Here is a 26,053-nt window from a genome sequence, read left to right as displayed (position 1 = left end):
TAGTTGTACATGACAGTAGAAAGCATTTGTACATTTTGATAAATCATACATAAATGGAGTGTAATTCCTCCTTTTTTTGATTGTACATGTTGCAGGATCACATTGGTCATGCAGTCATACATGTACATGAGATAATAAGAGCTGTTTCATCCTACTATCCTCCCTACTCCTATCCCCTTCCCCTCCCTTTACTCCTCTCTACCTAATATAAACCTCATAGTTAGTTGGACGCATCTATGTCAGAAGCTTTGGCGATGAGATCCAGTTCTCAGTACTCTTAATCTCCCTAGTTGTTTCCAACAGAAGTCAAACTTGAGGACCAGTGATATGGACCCTAGATATAACATGCCTAGACTGACACCTTAGGTGCAGTTTTTTAATAGGAAATGGACATGGACTGTGAATATGAATGCATCATTTATGTATATAAAGAGAGTTTAGCATCTCACCTGGAGTCAGAGATCAGTGCTCAGAAACAACAGACATTGTGCAGATATTGGATTCAGTTGTGATGTTTCTGAAGAAAGAGGATTTCAGAATACTGACCAAATCCAGTGACAGACATATGAAACATTGAGTGCAATAAAAGCCATTAAGCTAGAAAAATAATGAGGGAAAGATCTGGAGGTTTGAGTGATTGGTATTGAGCCCACACACCAAAAGATTAGACTGTCCTGCTCTGCAGCCTCCACAGGGCACTTTTAATGTCCCTGTTCCTCAGGCTGTAGATGAAGGGGTTCAGCATGGGGGTGACCACAGTATACATCACTGAGGCCACCACATCCTTCCTGGGGGAAGAGGAAAAAGCTGAACCAAGGTACACAGCAATGGCTGTCCCATAAAATGAGCAAACAACTGACAGGTGAGACCCACAGGTGGAGAAGGCTTTGTACTTCCCTCCTGAGGATGGGACTCTCAGAATGGAAGAAACAATTTTGTAGTAAGAGAAAAGAATCGCAAGGATAGGGAAAAGACCAAAGATGGCACCAATAAAATACATGAGTATGTTACTATTAAAGGTTTTAGAACAGGTAAGATTAAGGAGTTGAGATGGTTCACAGAAAAAATTAGAAATTTCCATGTGCTTGAAATGAGTAGATTGTAGGACAATTAAATTGTGTAGCTGGGAGTCCAAAAAGCTAACTACAAAGGATATCCAAACTAAGAAGACACAGAGGTGAGGGTTCATGTTGGTTGAGTAATGCAGGGGGTGACAGATGGCCACAAACTGGTCATAGGCCATGATAGTCAGAAGCATGTTATCTATATTTCCAAAAATGGAAAAAGCAGACATCTGTGTCAGGCAGCCCACATAGGAGATGACTCTTCTGTGAGTGTTGATGTCCACAATCATCTTGGGGACCGTGGTGGAGGTGAAGCAGATGTCAGCAAAGGACAGGTTGGAGAGGAAGAAGTACATGGGGGTGTGCAGGTGCGAGTCAGAGCTGACAGCCAGGATGATGAACAGGTTCCCCAGGATGGTGACCAGGTACATGACCAGGAACAGCCCAAAGAGGAGGGGCTGCAGTTGTGGATCCTCTGAAAGCCCCTTGAGATGGAAATCTGAGGCACGTGTCTCGTTCTGTGATTCTCTATCACTTGAACACCTTTTGAAAAGGAAAGGGGGTTGGAATAAAACAAGAAAGCACCCGACACTCTGCATATGTATTATATTCAAATATCAAGGCCTGTACACCATCAGCAGTGTTCCTCAGTTGTGACAAACCACATCTTATTAGCATCACTGCATTGTTGGTTTTTGGGTTATTTGCTTTCTTCTATCAAAGGCTACTTTAGATACACTTGTCTGAAAAACATTATAAAGTCAAAAACTTTACATATAAGTTCATAATTACACTAATGTGTGGTAATAATTAATTTTAATAAATATTCAAGAAAAATGAGTAACAAGAAATATTCCCTCCTTGTTAAGGGAAAAAATAGTCATTTTCAATAAGGAAAATTAAGAAGCCCTCAAAAATGCCTTATACTATTCTAATACAATTGTACAAATTCCCTTCCATAGAGTATTTATAAAAAATCTCTTAGAACTTAAACTGCATTATCTGAACTCTAAATTAAAGTTGGTGGTTCATCATCAGAAAACATTGTTATGTGCCAGTTATCTTTCAGGGAATTTATCATTGTTTTTGTTATCTTCAAGGATAGAAGTGGTCAGTCAAAAATTTTTTAAACTTTTTTATTTTTTTGTTCTAATTAGTGGTACATGACAGTAAAATTCATTTATACAATTTGATAGATCATATATAAATTGAGTGTAATCTCTCATTTTTCTAGTTATACATATTGCAGGATCAGAATAATTGATAAAGTAGTTATATTTAATCTCATTTAATATTTTCAATATGCACATTGGGCAAACCATCACCTGCTATTCCATTATTGTGTATAATTTTTATGTATCACTCAAAAGATAAAAGGGACTATATGTGTGTGTGCATACATATGATATACTATATGTGTGCATAAAAATGTAAAAGAGAGAAGCCTATCATGTCAGCAGCTTCAGTGGTTCAAGCAGGAGGATCACAGGTTCAAAGCCAGTCTCAAAAACTTAGTGAAATCCTGTCTTGAAAGAAAAATAAAAAGTGCTGGGGATGTTGCTCAGTGGTTAAGTGACCCTAGGTTCAAACTCTAGTGAAGAAGAAGAGGAAGGAGAAGGAGAAGGAGAAGGAGAAGGAGAAGGAGAAGGAGAAAGAGAAGAAGAAGAAGAAGAAGAAGAAGAAGAAGAAGAAGAAGAAGAAGAAGAAGAAGAAGAAGAAGAAGAAGAAGATGAAGGCGGCAGTGGGGGTAGAGCTATAAAGAAGATTTGGCTGTAGTGTTAAGTCGTTTATTTGTTGATTTCTACTTCTTTTTTTGAATGCACCCCATGAAATAAATCTTCCTCTAAGTACTGCTTTCATAGTGTCCCAGAGATTTTGATATGATGTGTCTTTGTTCTCATTTACTTCTAAGAATTTTTTTATATCCCTCCTGATGTCTTCTGTTATCCATTCATCGTATAATAGTGTATTATTTAGTCTCCAAGTATTGGAGAAGTTTCTGTTTTTTATTCTGTCATTTATTTCTAATTTCAATCCATTATGATCTGATAGAGTACAAGGTAGTATCTCTATCTTCTTGTATTTGCTAACAGTAGCTTTGTGGCATAAAATATGGTCTATTTTAGAGAAGGATCCATGTGCTGTTGAGAAGAAAGTGTATTCGTTCTTTGTTGGATTGTATATTCTATATATGTCCGTTAAGTCTAAATTGCTGATTGTGTTGTTGAGATCTATAGTTTCTTTATTCAATTTTTGTTTGGACGATCTATCCAGTGGTGAGAGAGGTGTGTTAAAATCGCCTAGTATTATTGTGTTGTGGTCTATTTGATTTCTGGAATTGAGAAGGATTTGTTTGACGTACGTGGATGAGCCAATGTTCGGGGCATAGATATTTATGATTGTTATGTCTTGCTGATTTATGCTTCCCTTAAGCAGCATGTAATGTCCTTCTTTATCCCTTCTGACTAGTTTTGGTTTGAAGTCCACATTATCTGAGATGAGGATGGATACTGCAGCTTTTTTGCTGTGTCCGTGTGCATGGTATGTTTTTCGCCATCCTTTCACCTTTAGTCTATGGGTGTCTCTTTCTATGAGGTGAGTCTCTTGCAGGCAGCATATTGTTGGATTTTTCTTTTTAATCCAATCTGCCAGTCTGTGTCTTTTGATTGATGAATTCAGGCCATTAACATTCAGGGTTATTATTGTGATATGATTTGTATTCCCAGTCAATTGACACATATTTGTTTTTGGCATGATTTGGTTTCTCCTTTATTTGGCTATTCCTTTAGGCTAGCGCCTCCTGTTGCTGATTTGCATCATTGTTTTTCATCTCTTCCTCATGGAATATTTTGCTGAGAATGTTCTGTAATGCTGGCTTTCTTTTTGTAAATTCCTTTAGCTTTTGTTTATCATGGAAGGATCTTATTTCATCATCAAATTTGAAGGTAAGTTTTGCTGGGTATAAGATTCTTGGTTGGCATCCGTTTTCTTTCAGGGCTTGGTATATGTTGTTCCAGGCCCTTCTGGCTTTTAGGGTCTGGATTGAAAAATCTGCTGATATTCTTATTGGTTTCCCTCTGAATGTAATTTGATTCTTTTCTCTCACGGCCTTTAATATTCTGTCTTTATTTTGTATGTTAGGTATTTTCATAATAATGTGCCTTGGTGTGGGTCTGTTGTAATTTTGTATATTTGGAGTTCTATAAGCCTCTTGTACTTGGTTTTCCATTTCATTCTTCAGATTTGGGAAATTTTCTGATATTATTTCATTGAATAGATTGTTCATTCCTTTGGTTTGTTTCTCTAAGCCTTCCTCAATCCCAATAATTCTTAAATTTGGCCTTTTCATCATATCCCATAATTCTTGTAGATTTTGTTCATGATTTCTTACCATCTTCTCTGTTGGCCCTCTTTCACCGCTTCTATTCAACATCGTCCTTGAGACTCTGGCCAGAGCAATTAGACACACCAAAGAAATTAAAGCGATACGAGTTGGAAAAGAAGAACTCAAACTATGCCTGTTCACCGCTGACATGATTATATATTTAGAGGAATCTGGAAATTCCACCAGAAAACTTTTAGAACTCATAAGTGAATTCAGTAAAGTAGCAGGTTACAAGATCAATGCTCATAAATCCAATGCATTCTTATACATAAGTGATGAATCTTCAGAAAGAGAAATTAGGAAAACTACCCCATTCACAATAGCATCGAAAAAAATAAAATACTTGGGAATCAATCTCACAAAAGAGGTGAAAGACCTCTACAATGAGAACTACAGAACACTAAAGAAAGAAATTAAAGAAAACCTTAGAAGATGGAAAGATCTCCCATGTTCCTGGATAGGCAGAATTAATATCGTCAAAATGGCTATACTACCTAAAGTGCTATACAGATTCAATGCAATTCCAATTAAAATCCCACTGATGTACCTTGCAGAAATAGAGCAAGCAATTATGAAATTCATCTGGAAGAATAAAAAACCTAGACTAGCTAAAGCAATCCTCAGTAGCAAGAGCGAAGCAGAGGGTATTGCAATACCAGATCTTCAACTCTACTACAAAGCAATAGTAACAAAAACGGCATGGTATTGGTACCAAAATAGACAGGTAGATCAATGGTACAGAATAGAGGACATGGACACAAACCCAAATAAATACAATTTTCTCATACTAGACAAAGGTTCCAACAATATGCAATGGAGAAAAGATAGCCTCTTCAACAAATGGTGCTGGGAAAACTGGAAAACCATATGCAATAGAATGAAACTAAACCCCTATCTCTCACCCTACACAAAACTCAACTCAAAATGGATCAAGGACCTTGGAATCAGACCAGAGACCCTGCATCTTATAGAAGAAAAAGTAGGTACAAATCTTCAACTTGTTGGCTTAGGATCAGACTTCCTTAACAGGACTCCCATAGCACAAGAAATAAAAGCAAGAATCAACAACTGGGATAGATTCAAACTAAAAAGCTTTCTCTCAGCAAAGGAAACTATCAGAAATGTGAAGAGAGAGCCTACAGAGTGGGAGAATATTTTTGCCAACCATACCTCAGATAGAGCGCTAATTTCCAGAATCTATAAAGAACTCAAAAAACTGTACACGAAGAATACAAATAATCCAATCAATAAATGGGCTAAGGAAATGAACAGACACTTCACAGAAGAAGATATACAAGTAATCAACAGATATATGAAAAAATGTTCAACATCCCTAGTAATAAGAGAAATGCAAATCAAAACTACCCTAAGATTTCATCTCACCCCAATTAGAATGGCGATTATCAAGAATACAAGCAACAATAGGTGTTGGCGAGGATGTGGTGAAAAAGGAACACTCATACATTGCTGTTGGGGTTGCAAATTAGTGCAGCCACTCTGGAAAGCAGTGTGGAGATTCCTCAGAAAGCTTGGAATGGAAACACCATTTGACCCAGCTATCCCCCTCCTTGGTCTATACCCAAAGGACTTAAAATCAGCATACTACAGAGATACAGCCACATCAATGTTCATTGCTGCTCAATTCACCATAGCCAGATTGTGGAACCAACCTAGATGCCCTTCAGTTGATGAATGGATAAAGAAACTGTGGCATATTTATACAATGGAATATTACTCCGCAATGAAGAATGATAAAATTATGGCATTTGTAGGCAAATGGACAAAATTGGAGAATATCATGCTAAGTGAGATAAGCCAATCTCAAAAAACTAAAGGACGAATGATCTCGCTGATAAGCGGATGAGGACATATAATGGGGGTGGGAGGGGTTAGCATTAGGTTTAGGGTTAGGTTTAGAGTTAGGCTAAGGAGAGCGGTAAGAATGAAGGAAAGAAGGACTGTATAAAGGGAAAAGGGTGGGAGGGTTGGGGGGAACGGAAAAAAAAAGAAACATCATTACCCTATGTAAACGTAAAAAAATAAATAAAAAAAAATAAAAATTTAATAAAAAAAAAAGAAGATTTGGATAAGGAGGCATGTATTCACAGACATTTATAGAGACAGAGAGTGAGAAGAAGATATGACAACAGGTTACACATATTTACACTATCCTTGACCCTGATCAGCTTTGATGTTTTATAAATAGTATTTCACTAAATGCATATATTCTTATACTTCCTTAACCACAAACTTAGCACCTGTGCATATTGCAACTATCAATAACTTAAAAATAATAACTGTGAAGAAATATTCTGAATTTTTTAATTTTATGCAGAATTACTTGTATCAACCCCACACAAGCTCAGAAAATCATCTGGTTTAAAGGACGGGTCTTTGCTATTTATTTCTTATTCTTTATTCCATAGTGGCCTACTAAGATTGCCCTCATTGTTTTTCTGATTATGAACTTTCTTATAGGTGCTTCAAACTTTTAGATCCAGGGAACTCTCCAAAATCTGCGTTTTCATATGAAGCTTCCTAGGCCAAAATGATTGGTTTTACATAAATCCCTCCTGGTACATAGATTGATTTTCTACTTCACTATCTGAAGGCAACTCAGATTCAAATTATTTTGTGAACTCACACTAAGGATTAACAGAGAAAACTGCATAATAGAAAAAGAGACAATATGAACACAATGGGACTTTCCTCCTCTGAAAATGGGGATCATAGATCTTCCCCTGAAGGCTGTTGTAAGAAAGTTCTTTTAAAATTCTTTTAAATTGCCTAGGCCTGGTTATGAGTCTAATTTATCCATATATACACAAATGGATATTTTAAAATATCTGGAAACGCTGATCTTTAACCAAACCAATTGAATCAGAGTATCTGCATGTGATGTTCTTGGGAATTTCTTATAGCAGAGTTGAAAAACACTGACCTGGAATATTTCCTGGCATTTAGAAAACACTTCATTAATATTACTTATTATTGGTATAAAATATGCACTTCTTATATTAAATATGAAAATTTAGCCCAATTTGCTTCAGAACTAGCATTTTCTAAAATTTCAATTATTCCCAGAGAAATTCAAGTTCTTGGTGACTTTACATGATTCCATTCCATCCAAAGAAAGAAACTATCCTGAATTCATGAGGTTGATTTTTTGGTCAATACTTCATGTCAATATTAATTTGTATATTTATAAACAATTTTCTTTAAAAAAAACTTAACTAATAAGTACTTAAACTTTGTCTAAGTAGTCTACAACACAACACCTATTTTCCTCTGAAATATACTAGTTCACACTGACATGCGGTCTCTCTGTGAAGTACATACATCGACTTCAAATGCAGGGGCTGATGCACAGAAAGACCTGAGGGAGGAACATCATTTAATTTGCCATTATATTGTGACAATTTTTTGACAATACTTCTGACTCTCTCCATATCACACAAGTGAGAACTTCCTGATAATATGTGGGTTGAAGGTGGCTGCTTGGCTTCCAACAACTGATGCAACTTCAGTTTTGCAATTTATCATCTACTTTTTTTGTGTCAATAAAAATCCTGTCCTTATCAAGTGAATCCTCTTATTCTTAAGATATATCATCAAAATATCCCTGCTGCCTATCTAGTAATAATCCTTCTAATATAACCCAACAAGGCATTTCATCTTGTAGAGTTCATGATATCTTCTCTAGTAGAGGAGAAGGTGCCCTGGGAAGGGACTCAGAATTGAACTTCTCATTCACACATCAGTGCCCTGCTGCCATGTGCAGAGTGGGTGTAAATTTCCACCTCTCTGTGATTACAGTGTTTAATGGAGATGGGGAGAATAGCACCTCCCTACAACAGGGATGACACAAACGGAAGCCTGGAACATAATAAATATTTGGTCATTTGGGGTTTTCTTTAAGCAATAAAAAATCCCATCATTATGTAAATATTGACTATTGGTGAACACATTTATGAAAGGGCACTGGAGTTAAGAATGATGTGAAGTTGAAATATCTCAGCCCAAACAATAAGGGAAACCTGTGCTTTCTTTCTCCCTCCTTTCCCTCCTTTATACTCAAAACATTTCTACTATGATCTTTTAAAAAATGGAAAATCAGAGATGATACTGAATTTAAATTGAAGACCCATGTGGCCATGACATGGGCTCAAACAAAGTGCTGCTGTGTCTTGTCTCTTTTTTGATCAGACATTCCTGAAACAGAAGAAGGTGCAGACAGCAAAGTATCAAATGTGTTGATGCCACACTCATTCAATTTCTGTGAACTAAAGAAGGGTTGAGTCAATGTTTAATGATTTTTTTTTGATGCCTCCTCTGTGTCAGGTAAAGCATAGGATCTGCAGAATCAAAATGGAAGAGAGTTACTCATTCTTTTCAAATGCATGGCATATAAATTTATAGAGACAAAAAAATGTCCCATCCACAAATAGAAAAGCAGTAACTTCAAGTCATAGGATACTTAGGTTGAATGGCATGAAGCTTAACCTTCTCATTATTAGTAATGTCTAAACTTCATTCTGCCCTTCTTAACATGCTAAACCCACAGACAGCACTTTCTGTTTAATCCCTACTTGGGATAGCTGTCTCAACTAGAAATCAATTCATATGACAATGATTACTCTCAGAGGTACTAACAACAAACCCTATATCACAGAAGTACTAAGTAAAGTCAATGATATTCATAATTTAATCTTCAAACTCTGCACAGCTATGTTGATCATGTTCCAGTGAACAGAAAGTTGCAGAGGTTCAATGGTCTTACCCCAGGTGCATCTGAGGAGCATTTGAAACTCTTTCTAGTCTCCTGAGTAGGAGCAGAGTCAGGACCTAACTTCATGTCTCCTTTTGAGGTCCAGTGAGCCAAATACAAGCATAGAGTAGGTGTCAGGCTGCCACAGGAACACCCTGGAGTGGAGGGTCGAGGGAACTCTGTGCTGAATCATCAAGCACCTCCTCTGTCTGTGATCTGTTGCTATCCTTCCTACACTGGGTGCAGCTTGTGCCACCCACTGCTCTGCTTTGTCATCTACCAGAAAGGAACTAAGAGAAGAGCACAGTGTGCAAGTTTCTCTTCTTGGAGTGACAGGGAACGAATGACTGGTTGAGTGGCCAGGAGGACAACCTGCAGAATTCACCTGGTATGATGTCCTCAATTAAAACATGGCCTCATTCTCTACTGCCTAAATACAGTAAAGGTTTTCTCTTTGGGTTTCTGTAAAACAATAATCATGTTGTCCCTTATAAATACAGGAGGATAATGTACATGGGGTGAAACAAGCTGCACAGAACACACAGCTGTGTGTCCAACATGGAGGAAATCCACAGTAGTGACTCAGGATGTTATGGTTACTGCCATCCTCCTGTTGATGCTTATCATTACATTAAAAATCTTTTTGGGGTGCTTAGGAATCAGTTTGTGGAACCCATTTTGAGAGAGAAATCTATGGGAGGTAGAGCAAGTGTGAGTGGAAAGCAAAGTTTGAGTAGGATTTTTGGAACCCCAACCACACCCAGGAACATAAAATTCACAGGCCTGGTCAGGGCAATGGCATATAGATACACTCCCACGTGGCTACTCCAATGTCATGTTTGTCCTTATGCTGAGGAAACAGTCCTTCCTGCATTCATCTTCTCCCTCTGTACTTACTGGGTTACACTGCTTCTCTGCTGGGACATGACTGAGAAGGACAGATGAGAAGACCCTCCCATGTCTTGCACCCAAAGAAAGCTCAAGCTTGGTCCTCAAGACTGATATGAATGCACTTTCAGATAAGAGTATCCTCATGCAGACAACCATGGAGAAGGACACACAGGCATGGAGCCCGCTGTAATGAGTCATCAACTGAAGGACTGAAGTTACAAGCTGACTTTTGCCTGCTAAATGACCTTGGAGACTCAATGCACAGAACTCATAATTACTCACATTGGTCCACATTATCCCAATCTCTAAGGATTTCCCAACGCTGATGGTGGAAGATGATGAACAGAAAATGAATGTCCCCAAGTTTATTGAAGTTCCTCTACACTGTAGGACACTTGTGTGAACTTTCCTCTTTTTTCATGTTTTAAATCCCTTTTTATTTGAAATAATGCTTCAGAGGAAAAAGTTTTACTTAGCCATAGAGAATAAAATCATGGCATTTGCTGGTAATGAGATGGAACAACTTGATAAGTGAAATAAGCCAGAAAGTTAAGGGACAAATATTTTTTCTCATGTTCAGAAGGTAGACAAAAATGAGGGGGGGAAGGGAGGGGGCAGTTTCATGAAAACAGTAGTGAGATGAGTGCAGTAGAGGAATGAGACAGAGGGGAAGAAGGAGGGAAGCGAAAAGGGAGGAAATGCTGAGTGAAATTGACCACCTTATGCTATGCACATATATGACTATACCACAGTGAATTTACCTTTATGTGCATTTATAAAGCACCAATTAAAAAACAGGAAGTAAACAGAAGGAAGACCACTAGATCAGGGAAAGAAGAGGGAATGGGAAAAGGAAGTACTGGGGACTGAAAAGAAGCAAATTATATTGCATGCATCTACAATTGCATCAAATAAGACCAAAATATCACATATAACTATATAACTACTAAAAGCAGTTTTTTAAAAAGCACATTTCAGCCATGAGCATACATTTCAGTGACATATTTACTTTCATGTTATTATGAAATCATAACTATCATTTATCTCTAAAGTTTTTTTCTTATTCTCCTACTGAAAATGTGTGTCTATTTTTAAAACTCTTCAATCCCCTGTCCCACAACTCTGGAGACCACCATGCTCTTATGAAACATGTTGAGAAATCAAACTACAAAAATTACATGACCATGGAGGCAGGATTTGCTGGTCACGATCTTCATATTTGTTGCATATTTCAACTGATATCTCAAATGAGTGTCACAGGGACTCTCTTATAGTTCAGTGGGTCTCTGTTTGCCAGGCTGCAGATGAAGGGATTCAGCATAGGGGTGATCACTGTGCACACCAGTGAGGTCACCATAGTACTTCTGGGAAAACAGGTTATAGCTTAACCAAGGTCACTACAAGGTCACTAAAATAAAAAACTGAGATGTGTGACCCATTATACATCCAGCCCAATAATGGGATTATTAGAATGAAGGCAAAATGATCCCTGAAATGGAAGCCAAAAAATAACAAACGTGGTGTAAACAAAATTATGACTGTTCTTGCAGAAGATGTTGGGCCAGTTGAGATAGAAGACTACAGAAGAAATTAGAAATTTTCACGTCCTTGAAACAGTTGCACTGTAAGTCAATAAAATTGCACATCTGAGAGTACTAAATGATAGCCAAAAAATTAAGAATCCACAGATGTGAGAGCTCATGATTACTGGATAATTCAGGGGGGGTGAGAGGAGAGCACAAATCAGTCTTGGTCCATCACAATCAGAGCATATAAACCACACCTCTAAAAATGATATTTCAAAAAATCTGCATCTGTATCAGGCAGCCCAGGTAGAAAATGACTGTACTGTGAATTTTCAGGATCAAAATTATCATCTGGGAACATGATAGAGATTAAATGGATGTCAGTCAAGGACAGGTTGAAGAGGAAGAAATGCATGGGACGCGAAGGTGGGAGTCTAAGGTGATGTTCAGGTTGACGAGCAGGTTCCAAGTATTGTGACCAGTCACAAGGACAAGAACAAGGAGTGTAGGTCAGGATTGTCTGAGAAACACATGAGAAGGGATTCTGATGCATATATTAAATATTATGGTTGTTATTTCTTGGATAACTTTTTAAAAAATAGAAAAAAAGAAATAAGTTGGCAGTTAGCTCTCTGTGTGTATTTTAAACTTATGTATTCACAGAATTTATGTACCTTCTGCAATAATTCTCAGTCACAAGAAAGCCAACCTTATTAAAACTCTTCCATTATTGGTTTCTCTGTCATTCTCTTCCTTCTACAAATACCTATTCTATACTCAACTGAGCAATGGTAGAAGAACACAAATATTAGAGATAGCAAGTCTGTCATTACAGTAAAATACAGGACACCTTTTAATTATATTTATTAGTGAATATTAATCATACAAAATTTTGTGTTCACTCTGATATTTACATACATGTGTATTATATGTATATTACATATACATATATATACATACATATTTATAATGTGTATAAAGTATAATGTGTATAGGTTTCTCCATTGAAGAAAAAAATCACTCTTATAAAAGGAAATTAAGGGCATCTAGGTTGGTTACACATCTAGCTATTGTGAACTGAGGTTCTATAAACATTGATGTGGCTGTGTTACTGTAGTATGCTGATTTTAAGTCCTTTGCATATAAACTGAGGCATATTATTCAGCCATAAAGAAGAATAATATGGCATTTGCAAATAAGTGGATGGAAATGGAGAATATCATGTTAAGTGAAATAAGCCAATCCCAAAAAACCAAAGGCCGAATGTTTTGCCTAATAAGTGGATGATATATAATGGGGGTAGGAGGGTGGGGAGGGAGAGAAGAATAGGGGAACTTTAGATTATGTACAAGGAAATGAGAGAGAGGGGGGTATAAAAATGGTGGAATGAGACGGACATCATTGCCCTATGTACATGTATGATTACACGAATGGTGTTAATCTACATCGTGTACAACCATACAAATGAAATGATGTATCCCATTTGTGTACAATGAATCAAAATGCAATCTGTAAAACATTAAGAGATAAATTTACAAAGAAGAAAATTAAGAAGCAAATATAGGGGTTGGGGTGGTAGCACAGTAGTAGAGTGCTTGCCTCATGTGTAAGGTACTATGTTTGATTGTCAGGATCGCATATAAAAACAAATAAATAAAAATAAAGGTCCATTGACAACTAAAAATATGTATATTTTTTAAAAAAGAATCAAATATAGCATTTTATTATGACATAATGGTACACATTCTCTTGACTTAGAATACTTATCAAACCCTCTACAAGAGGCAAATGTGTTATCTGAACACTAAAGTTGACAATTTGTTATTAAAAAGTGTGATGTTCCAATTACCATGCAGAGGTTTCAACAATATTATTCAACAATATTATTCAACAATATCCTTCTTGGTGGATATATATGCTCACTCAATTTTTATTTGTTTTTTAAAAACTTTTAATTTGTTCTAATTAGTTGTACGAAGCAGTAGAATGCATTTACAAATTTCGATAGATCACACATAATTGGACTGTAATTTCTCATTTTTCTGATTATACATATTGCAGGATCATATTGGTTATGCAGTCACACAGGTACATGAGGTAATAATGTCTTTCTCACTCTACGGTCCTTTAAAAATCATTTACTCTAAAAAAAAAAAAGAACTAAAGAAAAGAAAAAGAAAAAAAAGTCATTTACTCTATAATTGCTGACCTTTACTCTGATGGACTTCAAATTATGGTAAATATGGTTTAGTTGAATTCAAATACCCATATGACATCATTGAGCACAAATGTGGAATTAATGCATACTGCACTTGTCATTGAAAATTAATGAAATATTAAGCTCTTGAAATTTTTTATTTTATACTAGTTTGTTTGTACCAACATCATGCAATGTAAGTAAAGTATGGGGCATAGAAATACCTCTTTACTTCATTTTTAAATTCTGCATTCTATATTGTACTGCTAATAATGCTCCATGGCTTCCTGTGTGTCATGGACCCTCTTATACACCATTCAAAACTTTAGATACAGGGAAAATCCCAGAACCAAGGTTTTATTCTCAAACTTCTTATGCCTAATAATTTCTTTTCACATGGTTTACAATTTTCTTATTAGCTGTTTTACTTGAAGGCAACTGGTTATTCTGTTACCTCACATAAATATTTAATGGGAAAAAATTATAAAAAACTGACAGGAAATAATGTAAACATAGCCGAACAGTTTCCTCATCTGTAAAATGAAGCAATAGTTATCTACAAAATAGATTTGTCAGTAGAAAGGTTTTTATTTTGAGTCTGTTATGTAGATTAGTTATTTTTGGTCTCATTAATTAATATATTTACCTATGGGTATTTTGCAATATCCAGATACCATGGTCTCAGATAAAAAAACAAACAATTTAATCAGAATATCTTCATGTGAATTTCTTGATAATCTTTTCTTCCACCAGAGCTGGGAATTATTGCTTTGAAATGCTCTTGTCTTTTAGAACACGGTTCCTTAACATTAACTCTTTGTACCATCAATAATACACAATATCTGTGCTAAAGTGTGGAATTTTGTATCTTCTTTGAACCAAATATTTTGTATTTATTTGAATTGTCATCTGTGAAATCTGAATTGTTGTTATCTCTACATGATTCCATTCTCTATACGCCTATGAAGAGTTCCTTTAAAAACTTCCCTATAGGGTACCTAATGCTCATCTAGGTTATATCCAACACCACATGACCAGCTGACCCTGGTTTATATCACCACGTGGTTCTACGATTCCCTGTGGAGTACAAGCATCAACTTCAAATCCTCTAACTGATACTCAGCATTAACAGGAGTGGGACATTGTTTAGTTTGTTAGTTTATTATTAGGAAAACTCTTTCAAAAATTTTGTACCTCTCTTAATATCACACAAGTGAGAATTTCTAAACAATATGAGTTTGGGGGGTAGATGTTCAACTTCAAGAATTGTTGAATATTCAGTTTTATTTATACTCATCTACGCTTGTTATCCTGATATCATTCATCACCTATATTGTCTTAATAGGTACCAGCAAAAATGTCCCTGATGTCCATCAAGTAATAATTTTTCTAACATTACTAATCAAGTGATTCTGTATTAGAAATATTATTTCCATTGGAGTACAGGAAAATGGACAGTACTGTGGGATGTGACTCAGGAAATCAACATTTTCTTCTCGATTCACAGACCTGCTACAACATGCAGAAGGTGTGTCAGTCTTCTTTCTCCATACTCACACTGTTTAATGGATATTGAAAACAGCATGTATCTCCACAACTTGTGTGGCACATAAGCAAATGTTGGTTTAAAAAAAAAGAATTCAACCATTGAGGAAATAGTAAGTTTATTAATGAATCCAGTCAGTTGTTAATGGGCACTGGAGCATTGGAATGGGATAGACTTAGAATATGTTTTACCCCAGACCTAAGAGTCACCTGGCCCTTTCTATTTGTACCTTTTTTTCTTTTTTATCTATCATGGAATATCTCTCCTATGATCTTTGGGTAATTAAGTGTTGTGGATGCTCTTGTATGGGATCATATAGCCCAGGTGTCCTTGACATAGATGCAAGAAAAGCTATTTTATTTTGTTTCTATTCCTATAGGACATTCCTAAGAGTAATGTAAGTGCAGAGAGGAAAGCCCCAAGTGTGCTGAAGCCACAGTGTGTTGACGCCACAGTGTGTTGAAGCCACAGTGTTTTGAAGTCACAGTGTTTTGAAGCCACATAATTGTGACCAAGACTTGTGAATAAAGGAAGGGTTATTTTATTTTTGATGTCTTTTTTTGTGCCAAACAAATCATAGTCTCTGGGGAATCAGAAGAGAAAGAGAATTAGTCTTTTCTTTCCAAATATGTGACAGATACTCCTTAGGTACAAAAATAAAGTGTTACATTGCAGAATTAGGAAAACACTAACTTCATGTTCCAGAATATTTAATTAAAAGATATGAAGATTGGTATTATCATAGCTGTAGGTAATACTAACTCATATTTTTATACATTCACCACATAGAAATAATAAATGGAGAATCCATTATCTATTTTATGCTTACTGAGTATTATTGTATCAAAGAAAAATCAATTCAGTTCACAATGATGAGTCTCACAGATTCTGACAACCTGACTTATTGTACAGAAAAAATAGGTGAAACCAAGAGCATTAAAAACCATGTTCTCTAGGTTGGTTCCACAATCTAGTTATTATAAATTGAGCTTCTATGAACACTGATGTAACTGTGTCACTGTAGTCTGCTGATTTTAAGTCCTTTGGGGATAGACCAAGCAGTGGGATAGGTGGGTCAAATGGTGTTCCATTCCAAGTTTTCTAAGGAATCTCCATACTGCTTTTCAGAGTGGCTACACCAATATGCAACCCTACCAGCATGAATGAGTGTACCTTTTTCCCCACATACTAGTGAACCCTTACTGTTGCTTGTACTGTTGATTAAAGAGATATTCTAATTAGGATGATATGAAATCTTAGGGTAGTTTTGATTTGCATTTCTCTTATTACTTGAGATGTTGAACATTTTTTCATATATCTGTTTAATAGATGAATGAATACAGAAACTGTGGTATATATACACAATGGAATATTATTCAGTCATAAAGAAGAATAAATTTATGGCATTTTCAGGTAAATGGATGGAGTTGAAGAATATCATGCTATGTGAGATAAGTCAAACCTGAAAAACCAAAGACTGAATGATTTCTCTGTTAAGGGGATGATGGGAGGCAAGAATAGAGGAAGGATGGATTACACAGAGGAAAATGAGAGGTGGGGGGAAGGAAAAAATAACAGAATGAGATAAAAATTATTAACCTGTGTACATATATGATTATGCAAATGGTGCAACTCTACTTCGTGTACAACCAGAGAAACAATAGTTGGACCCCATTTGTGTACAATTAAATAAATTAGAAAAAAAAAGTTAGCAGTCTCTGGGTCTGATTCACTAAACATTTGCATTGCTTCCCAAGCATCAGGAAGTTGTAAACAGGTGTCTGGTGGTCTTACTCACAGGAACATCTCAGGTATAATCTTAAAATATCTTCTAGTTTCCTGAGTTGGAATGAAATCAAAGACCTGGCAAGACATTGCACCTTGAGATTGAACAGGCAGATAAAAGAATGTAGGAGGTTGTGCTCTGCTTCAAGACACATCTGAGCAGGGACAAGAGAGAAGTTTGTGCTGAACCATCCAGTGCATGCTTTGTGATCTTTCCCTGTGGTCCCTGGATGTCCTGCCTATAAGAGATGCAGCTCATGCCTTCAGCTGCTCCCCTGTGATCTACCAAAATTCCCAAAGCAGTGTGAACAAAGGGATTTTCCTGGAGTGACAGGGAAGTCACTACATCTGGTTGCATCATCAAGAGCACACCGTGCTATGACTCTCCTGAAAAAATACTCTGTGCCTGTAATGAGAGAGCTCAATTCAAATGTGACAACACATTTTCTACCTAAGATCCTAGTAAAAGTTACATAAAAATATGGCACTCCTTCCATTTCAGTACAATAATAAAAATGTGGCAATGTGTGATGTAAGGGAAGACTGTGCAGAAGAAATAAACACACTACCAGCAACACATAGCTCATTGGCTGGCAGTTGGGAAGCCCTGAGAAATGGTTCCCAATGTCACGATGCTGCTGTCCTTCTGGTCAGTTTCATCAACTCTAGGACTGGTGAGGAAGCATTCTAAAGGGACTCCCATTCTAGGATCATGGATGAAATGTCTATGGCAAGTAGGTTGAGAATCAAAGGAAAACAAAACTGTGACTGAGCCTTTTGGGACCCCCAAGAACAACCAAGAACCCAAACTTAACCATCCTCTTAGCTGAAATGTCATATGTTGATATCCTCCCTTACAGCTGCCCAAAGTGTCCAATTTGTCTTTGTGATTAGGGAATGATGTGTCTGATAGTCCCTCCTCCATGGGTTCTTTTCCTCAGAATCACTGCCTTACTCCACATCTCTGCTGGGTCATGGGCAAGGAAATTCAGAACCAACTTGCCACCCTGTTGGGGACCCATGGAAGCCTTAGGCTCTGTTCCCAAAAGTGAAACCCATTGCAGATCACAGGAGTTTATCTTATACAGGCAACCATGAGAGGGTAGGCAGCTGTGGAGTCACTGCCCTGGAAGCACCAATCTGAAGGGACAGAGGCACAGGTTGATTATTTACTATGATCTAAAGGAAGAATTTGCAGAGTTCATGGTTAGCTAAAGTGTTCCATGATATCCAGATCTTTAAGAGCATCCTAATAGAAATGAGGGAAGAAGAGGTGAACATGAGTGTCTACAAGGATTGTGGTCCCTTCCTCTATTCAGAAGGAAGCTTATGTGTACTATTCATTCATTTCTTCTCCCTTGTTTTTAAAGACCAATTGCTTTTTATTTCCATTATTTTTGGTGGTTAAAATTAGCATTTGAGTCATTTGTACATTCTATATCAATAACTTCAATTACGCTCCCTTTGTTGGGCAACCATCAATCAACATGATCGATATGCAAATTTTTTCATCTCCCCAAAATGAAACTCTGCACACAGCTAAAGCACACCCTATAACTCCAACCCCACAACCAAAGCCAACAAACTGCAAAAGTACTGTGCCAATGAGGCAGCATTCAGAGGGGCAGGTGTTTACTACTATGGCTTCTCCCACCTGCATTCAACTGAATGCCTCAGGTCCTAACATAGATTTTTCCACTGTGCAACATCCTTAGGGAATTTTTAATGTCCCTGTTCCTCAGGCTGTAGATGAAGGGATTCAGCATGGGGGTGACAATTGTGTACATCACTGAGGAAGCCACACTCTTTCTAGGAGAATGTGAAACAGCTGACCCAAGGTACACTCCAACACTTGTTCCATAAAATAAGCAAACAACTGAGAGGTGAGACCCATAGGTGGAGAAGGCTTTATATCTCCCTCCTGGGGATGGAATTTTCAGAATGGAAGAAACAATCCCATAGTAAGAGAAGAGAATTACTGAGATGGGAAAAAAACCAAACATGGCAGAAACAAAAGATGTGACTATGCTTTTGATGAAGGAATCAGAACAGTCAAGATTAAGGATTTGAGCAGTTTCACAGCAGAAATTATAAATGTCCGCATTCTTGAAGTAGGCAAACTGTAGGATGATCAGATTGTGCAACTGGGAGTCCAGAAGGCTAAGTAAAAGTGACACAAAAACAAAGAAGACACAGAGGTGAGGGTTCATAATAACTGGGTAACGCAGCGGGTGACAGATGGCCACATACCGGTCATAGGCCATCACAGTCAGAAGTAGGTCATCCATACATCCAAAAATGATAAGGAAAGACATTTGTGTGAGGCAGCCCACATAGGAGATGGCTCTGCTGTGAGTTAGGCTGTCCACAATCATCTTTGGGACCATGGTGGAGATGAAGCAGATGTCAGCCAAGGACAGGTTGGAGAGGAAGAAGTTCATGGGGGTGTGGAGGTGGGAGTCAGAGTTGACAGCCAGGATGATGAGCAGGTTCCCAAGCACTGTGATCAGGTGCATGGACAAGGAACAGTCCAAAGAGGATGGGCTGCAGGTCTGGATCATTTGAGAGTCCCAGGAGATGGAATTCTGATATGCATGTTAAATTTTGTGTTTCTATATTGCTTGGACACCTTTCGCAAAATAAAAATAATAAATATTGTGGGCAAGAAGAAGTAAATTAATTCACCCAGTACTCTATATATATTTGAATTCCTTTGGCACTGTTTCTCATTTGTAACAAACCCAATCTTTGAACTATCTCAATTAGTATTATTCACTTTCTTGTTTGCACACCTACTTGGAAGAGGCTCAGTTTAACACTGTTTAAAGATCAGAAATATTAGTGATTAACAAATTCAGGATCACATTACAATATGACTTATTCTTTTGAGAAAATAATAGTGAAGAAGTAAGTTTCCTGTTTTCAAGGGGAAGAAAATCATCATAAAGGAATTTAAGAAGCATTGAAATTTACCTTGTTTTTATCTGAATCCAAGGTACAGCATCTCTGTACTTGGAATGTATATTACAAACTCTGCAAGATTTAGGACTGCCTTATAGTAATACTATTGGAGCTGACAGTTCATAATCAGAAAACATAGTTACATGCCAGTTATCTCCCAGAAGGTTTTCTTCATTGTTAGGTTTCAAATTTCCTTCCTTTAAGCAAGTGCTCACTCAGAATTTGATTGTCTTTTAAGAAGTATTTAGTATATAATTCCTAACTCTGATGGTAGTGAACTTCAATTGTTATAAAAGGTGTTTGGTTAAATGTACATAATCCTATGATATTGCTGACCAAATGCGACCTTAATGTAGCATGCACTAGTCAATGATCAAAAACATAATGAAATTCTTTTCAAGTATTATCTTTTATTTCTTCTTAACTTAAATTTTTAATCTTATTTTTAATTTAATATTATTATTGTCACCTTCTTATAAACTCAGTAGTATATCTGTTGTTACAACCACTCTTGGCTTTTTACATTTTTTTCCTGACCCTCTATTCTGTGATAACCTGGAAGTGATCCTTCATTTTTGAATCACGAACCATCTCATTCACAGTGGGGGACTTCAGAGCCAGAGATGTATCCATGACCCATGTTTCAGTCCTGACGTTCTTATCCCTAGTTAATAGATTTTTACAGGGATCCTTCCTGATCCTGGATTCCTATTCTCTTATTCCAGCTACCTGAAGGCAATTTAGGGTCATTATTTTGTTCATACTAATTGTGAAAAAGTTTGATAATAATGGAAACCAGGAAAGCAGAGGAAATGAGGTAAATGACTTGGCAATTTCTTTATTTGTAACATGCTGAAAGTACATATTTTATGCAGATATTTAACAAACTTTCTATTAATCCTCAATTGCAAAGAGTAATGGAGTCCAGCACCATTTTCCAATATATTTACCTGGGGATATTTGAACATATTCAGATACGCTGACTTCAGACTTAAACCAATATTACCAACTTATCTGCATGTTAATTCCTATAAACCTTCAGATACCCTGGCTTTTAAAGAAGGGTTTAGAACCACTGACTTTAATACTCCCTGGGGATTATAAAAATGTTCACTGATATGATGTTGTTGTCAATAAAAGTGATTGGCAATTTGAAAATATAAACTTTTAATGATAATTTTATGAATTTTGAATTATTATCTATGAGTTTTGAGTTCTGGGTATTTCTGCATGATTTCACTCTCTTACACATTTATTCCCCAAAGACATTATGTGAGTAGAGGATAATCAAATTCCAACTGAACCACTGTGAAATTCACCTTTATGTATATCCATAAAGCACTAAATTAAAAAACAACTACAAGTAATTGGAAGAAAAACTCATAGAGTTGAGAGGGGACAGAGGGAAGGGAAGAAGAGAAAGGGGAAGTATTGGAAGAAGCTCTATCCCATGCTTGTGTAATCATGTCAAAATGAACCTCTTAGTATACAACTATAAATAAAATCTTAGTGTATTCCACAAAAATATTATTGTCTTTTGCTCTTTAAAATTTATTATTGTATTTTTTTTAAATTTTGATCCATATCAATTTAATTTGTACATGTGTTTTAAATTAAGTTCATTTCTCCTAAACATCTATTCAATTATTGCAGAAGAATTAAGTGGAAAGAAAAAAATAAAAAACCCTGTCTTTTCTCTATTGAATTTTCTCAGTACCGTCATTGAAAATGAATTGATAATAACTGTCTGGGTCTACTTTTTGAAATCCCTGATTTCCATCTAGTAGCACTTCTTCCAAGATAAATCAAAGATATATTTATTTTGCACGGGTGACAATATTCCCATTGTCTCTAATGTGAGGGACATTGCCATGGGATGTGAGTCAGGGAAACAACACTCAGTCCCTCATCATTGACCTGCTATCATATGAAAAATGAAGGTATATTTCTCCACATCTCTCTTCTCAGACTGCTTAACGGAAATATGGAGAATAACATCCATCTCCAAAACATGCACACCACATATCTAAGTTTGAAACTAATATGTGTTTGATCATTGTAGGTTTTATTCAAAAAGTGAATAATTCAACAATTAAACACTGAATTTGAGGATGAATACAATTGTCAAAGGCTATTGGACCTTTGGAGTAATGCAAAAGTCCCAAATAGGTCTCACCACAAAACCTAAGGCTCACCTGACCACTAATCTTTAGGCATATATTTTTAATCCCATGAAAATCTATGCAAGGGCCCTTTTTTAAACTGGTGCATTACAGTTGTACATATTGATGGGGTTTGTTGTTACATATTTGCTCATGCACACAATATGATTTTCCAAATAAATGTCAATGCACCTAAGTGAAATTATAGGACCCAGATGACCCTGGCATATACACAGTCTTGTGACTTGTCCCTAGTTCTGTGGCACATTTCTAAAAGGGTGAAAGTTCAGGAAGAAAAACACAAGAATACCGAGCCACATGGAATATGGCCAACTATTGTGGATCAGCAAAAGGTCTCTGATTTTTAACAGCTATTTTTATTTTTGATGACCCCTTTGTGCCAAATGAGCTATAGGATCTGGGGAAACAAAAATCAGTGTTTCGGTGACACCTGCCAATCTGTTCTGTGATTTGCCTGATACCCCAAATGTAAATGCATCCTGAGGGGCAGGTCTCATGCTGAAGTAACAGGCAATTTAAATGACTGGTTGACTAGTCAAGGGCATAACATGTGAGGGTCCTCATTCCCAGCGTCCCTGTACTATAACCAGACAGCACAATTCAACATGAATTCAGAGTTTACGAGCTAAAAGCCTAGCAAGAGTTTTATAAAAATACTGCTCTCAGTTGAATGCAGCAGTGCACACCTGTAATCTCAGCTACTTAGGAGGCTGAGACAGGAGGATCACGAGTTCAAAGCCAGCCTCAGGAAAGGCAAGGCACTAAGCAACTCAGTGAGACCCTGTCTCTAAATAAAATACAAAATAGGGCTGGGATGTGACTCAGTGGTTGAGTGCCCCTGAGTTCAATCCCAGGTACCAAAAAAAAAAACAAAAAAGAAAAGAGAAAAAATTACTGTTCTCTTTTCTGTAAAATACACATGTTGTAGCACTTCTAACCTTAAGAAGACTATAATCTACATAGAATGCCTAGTCCAGAGCCTGACATTTAGGAATCTGTAAATAATATTTCATGCTATTGTGGATACTGTCCTCATCCTCCTCATCACCTTCATAATCTTTGTGGAGAACTAAGGGAAAAGGTTAGTGGGACCTACTTTCTGCTGTTGTGGATGATGGGGTGTTTATGGGAAATAGAAACCAGTTTTAGGTAAAGCAAAACTTCGAATGAGATTTCTAGGACACTTGACACAACTGAGTACATAAACTTCAGTTTTCACAACTAAAATTTTGCACATCCTTATTCTCCTGTCTGGCTACCCTAAATGAATGTTGCTCTAATAATGAGGAAACAGTACTTTGGACGACCTTCCTCCATCCTTCATCTCCTTGAGCACTTACTGCATCTCTGATGGATCTCTGCCAAACCATGAAGATTTAAATTTCATCTCCTGCCCGATGCCCAGTGACAGCTTCAGCTCCCTCCTCAGGATCGATGCCAGTGCAGTTTCAGTTATGAGTTCTGCAGTGCTGCCACCCCTGGGAGGAGGCACAGGCATGGAGCCAACTAGACGTGGAGCCATCGAGCTGAAGGGCTGCAGACACAGACTCATTACTGATGAATATATAACCCTGGATGCTCAATGCACAGGGCTGATTGTTAGCCAGATTGGTGCAGTTTGTCACTAACTCTAAGCATTCCTCATACTTGTGGAGAAGATAAAAGGGAATATGTACACAAAAGTTTTGGGGCTCTTCTTTCACACAAGGAAACTCATCCTTTTAAAAAAGATGTGTTAGGTTTTTATTTCCAGTTTTATTCTTGTAAAATTAAAATTTCCAAACAATTTACCACTTTCACCATCCTCAAGCACACAGCACAGTGGCATTGGTTACCCTCACTGTGGTGCATCTGTCACCAACCTTCTCCAGAAATTTCCCATCTTACCGGACAGAAACACTCTACCTATTGGAAAACATTCCCCATTCACTGGGCACCTGTAATCCCAGCAGCTCAGAAGGCTAAGGCAGGAAGATCACCACTTAAAGGCAGCCTCAGCAACACAGTGAGGCCCTATCTCAAAATAAAATAATAAAGGGACTGGGGATGTGGCTTGGTGTTTAAGCAACCCTGGGTTCAATTGCTGGTTACTCCCCCTAAAAAGTTCCCCATTCATCTGCTCCCAAATTAGCTACAACTACTCTACTGTAAAACAGGACAATAAATGAAAACCATTATAGCATACTCAGGAAATAAAGTGACAAGGGAGGCAAGCTCTCCAGGTACAGAAGTTCAGTTTTGCTGTCTTTCCTACCCTATGGTTAAACCAGGTGTCTCAGGCCATCAGAGTGGGCTGTTCTGTGGCTCCTCCTGGCACTTTGGTTTTCCTGTTCCTCACTCTGAAGAGAATCAGCATAGAGAAAAGCATGGCATAAAGGATGAGGCCTACTCTCCCTTGGAGATTGTGATGCAGCTGAACCACACCAATGCTTGGTACGTACCAAAAATTGGTCCATAAAGTGAGCAAATAACTGGCAAGTGAGAACCACCAAATGAGAGCATCATCAGAATGCAGGAAATGATTTTATATTGAAAGACATGTCCCTGAGAGGAGGGTAAAAACCTGATATTGCACAGCAAATACTTTAAAATGCTATTAGATGAGGTATCAGAAGAGGAAAAACTAAGGAGCTGATAAGGGTGACAGAAGAAATAGGGGATTTCCACATTCTTGAAGTAAGTAAATTATAAAGCAATCACATTATGTGGCTAGGATTCCAAAAGGCCAAACTAAAAAGACCACAATGAAGCCACAAAGGTGAGGGCTCATGATGATTGGTTGATACAAGGGTGACAGATGGACACGACCCAGTCAATTGCTATCCCAGTTACAGCATATTGTCCATAAGCCAAAAATGATAGCAAGAGATGTCTGGGTCATACAACCTACTCAGGTAATGACCATATTGTGAATTGGGGTGTGCGAATTGTCTTTGGAACCATGGAAGAGATGACACAGATGTCATTCAAGAACAGATTGAGAAGGAGAAGTACATGGCAGTGTGGAGGTGGGATTCAGAGCTGGCAGTCAGGATGATGAGCAGGTTCCCAAGCACCTTGACCAGGTACATGGACAGGAACAGTCCAAAGAGGAGGGGCTGCAGCTCTGGATCCTCTGAGAGACTTGAGTGATGGAATATGTAGATATGTTAGATTGTGTGGTTCTATATGTCTCAGACACATTTTGAAAGAGAAAGAGGAAGGGGAAAAGAAAATAAATGGGCATCAAACATTCTGCATATATTTTGAACTGAAGTGTTCACAGCTGTGCTATTCACGCTGGAGTTCCAACACATTCAATGACATTTCTGAGTTGTGACAAAGCCATTCTCCCCACATTGTGGGATTCTGGGTTATTCATATCCTTCTATATACACTACTTTGGAGATACTCAACTCAACTATGTGTGTAGAACTATGTTAGTAGACCAGGAACATCAGTGACAATAAGTCCATGATCACAGTGTAAGGTTGCCTTTTTTTAAGAGAAAGTAGAGAATAAGCAACAGACTTTCCTTTGTTAAAAATAAATTTAATCAAGGGATATTTAAAAATAGTATTATTATAAGTCAATAGTAGAAATTCATTTAAGTTAAAATATTTAAAACACTGTGCAAATGTATGGACTGCATTATGTGATGAGTAAATTAAAGCTGATGACTTGTAATCCTAAACCATTGCCATGTACCAGTTACCTGCTAGGGGTTTCCTGCATTCTTTTCATGCCTGAAATTCCGCGAGAGGTGGG

The 26,053-nt window shown here is 37.2% G+C and overlaps 2 protein-coding genes across 2 annotated transcripts in view; one reads left to right on the top strand and one right to left on the bottom strand.

The window, feature by feature from the left end:
• Nucleotides 1–664: 664 nt before the first annotated feature.
• On the bottom strand, nucleotides 665–10,143 carry LOC124967848 (olfactory receptor 18-like). Its single transcript, XM_047530220.1, has 2 exons — nucleotides 10,115–10,143; nucleotides 665–1,607 (listed from the first exon to the last, which is right to left on the bottom strand). Exons 1-2 carry the CDS (start codon nucleotides 10,141–10,143, stop codon nucleotides 665–667), a joined length of 972 nt encoding a protein of 323 aa, XP_047386176.1.
• Nucleotides 10,144–23,703: 13,560 nt separating this feature from the next.
• Nucleotides 23,704–26,053, top strand: part of LOC124968068 (olfactory receptor 18-like) — a 7,741-nt gene continuing 5,391 nt past the window's right edge. The window contains 2 exon segments of the mRNA XM_047530443.1: nucleotides 23,704–23,917; nucleotides 24,577–24,739. Coding sequence (XP_047386399.1) covers nucleotides 23,704–23,917; nucleotides 24,577–24,739 — 377 coding nt within the window.

This window comes from Sciurus carolinensis, chromosome 17 (genome assembly GCF_902686445.1).
Source record: "Sciurus carolinensis chromosome 17, mSciCar1.2, whole genome shotgun sequence".
Lineage (NCBI taxonomy): Eukaryota > Metazoa > Chordata > Mammalia > Rodentia > Sciuridae > Sciurus > Sciurus carolinensis.
This window is presented reverse-complemented; position numbering and strand designations above follow the sequence as displayed.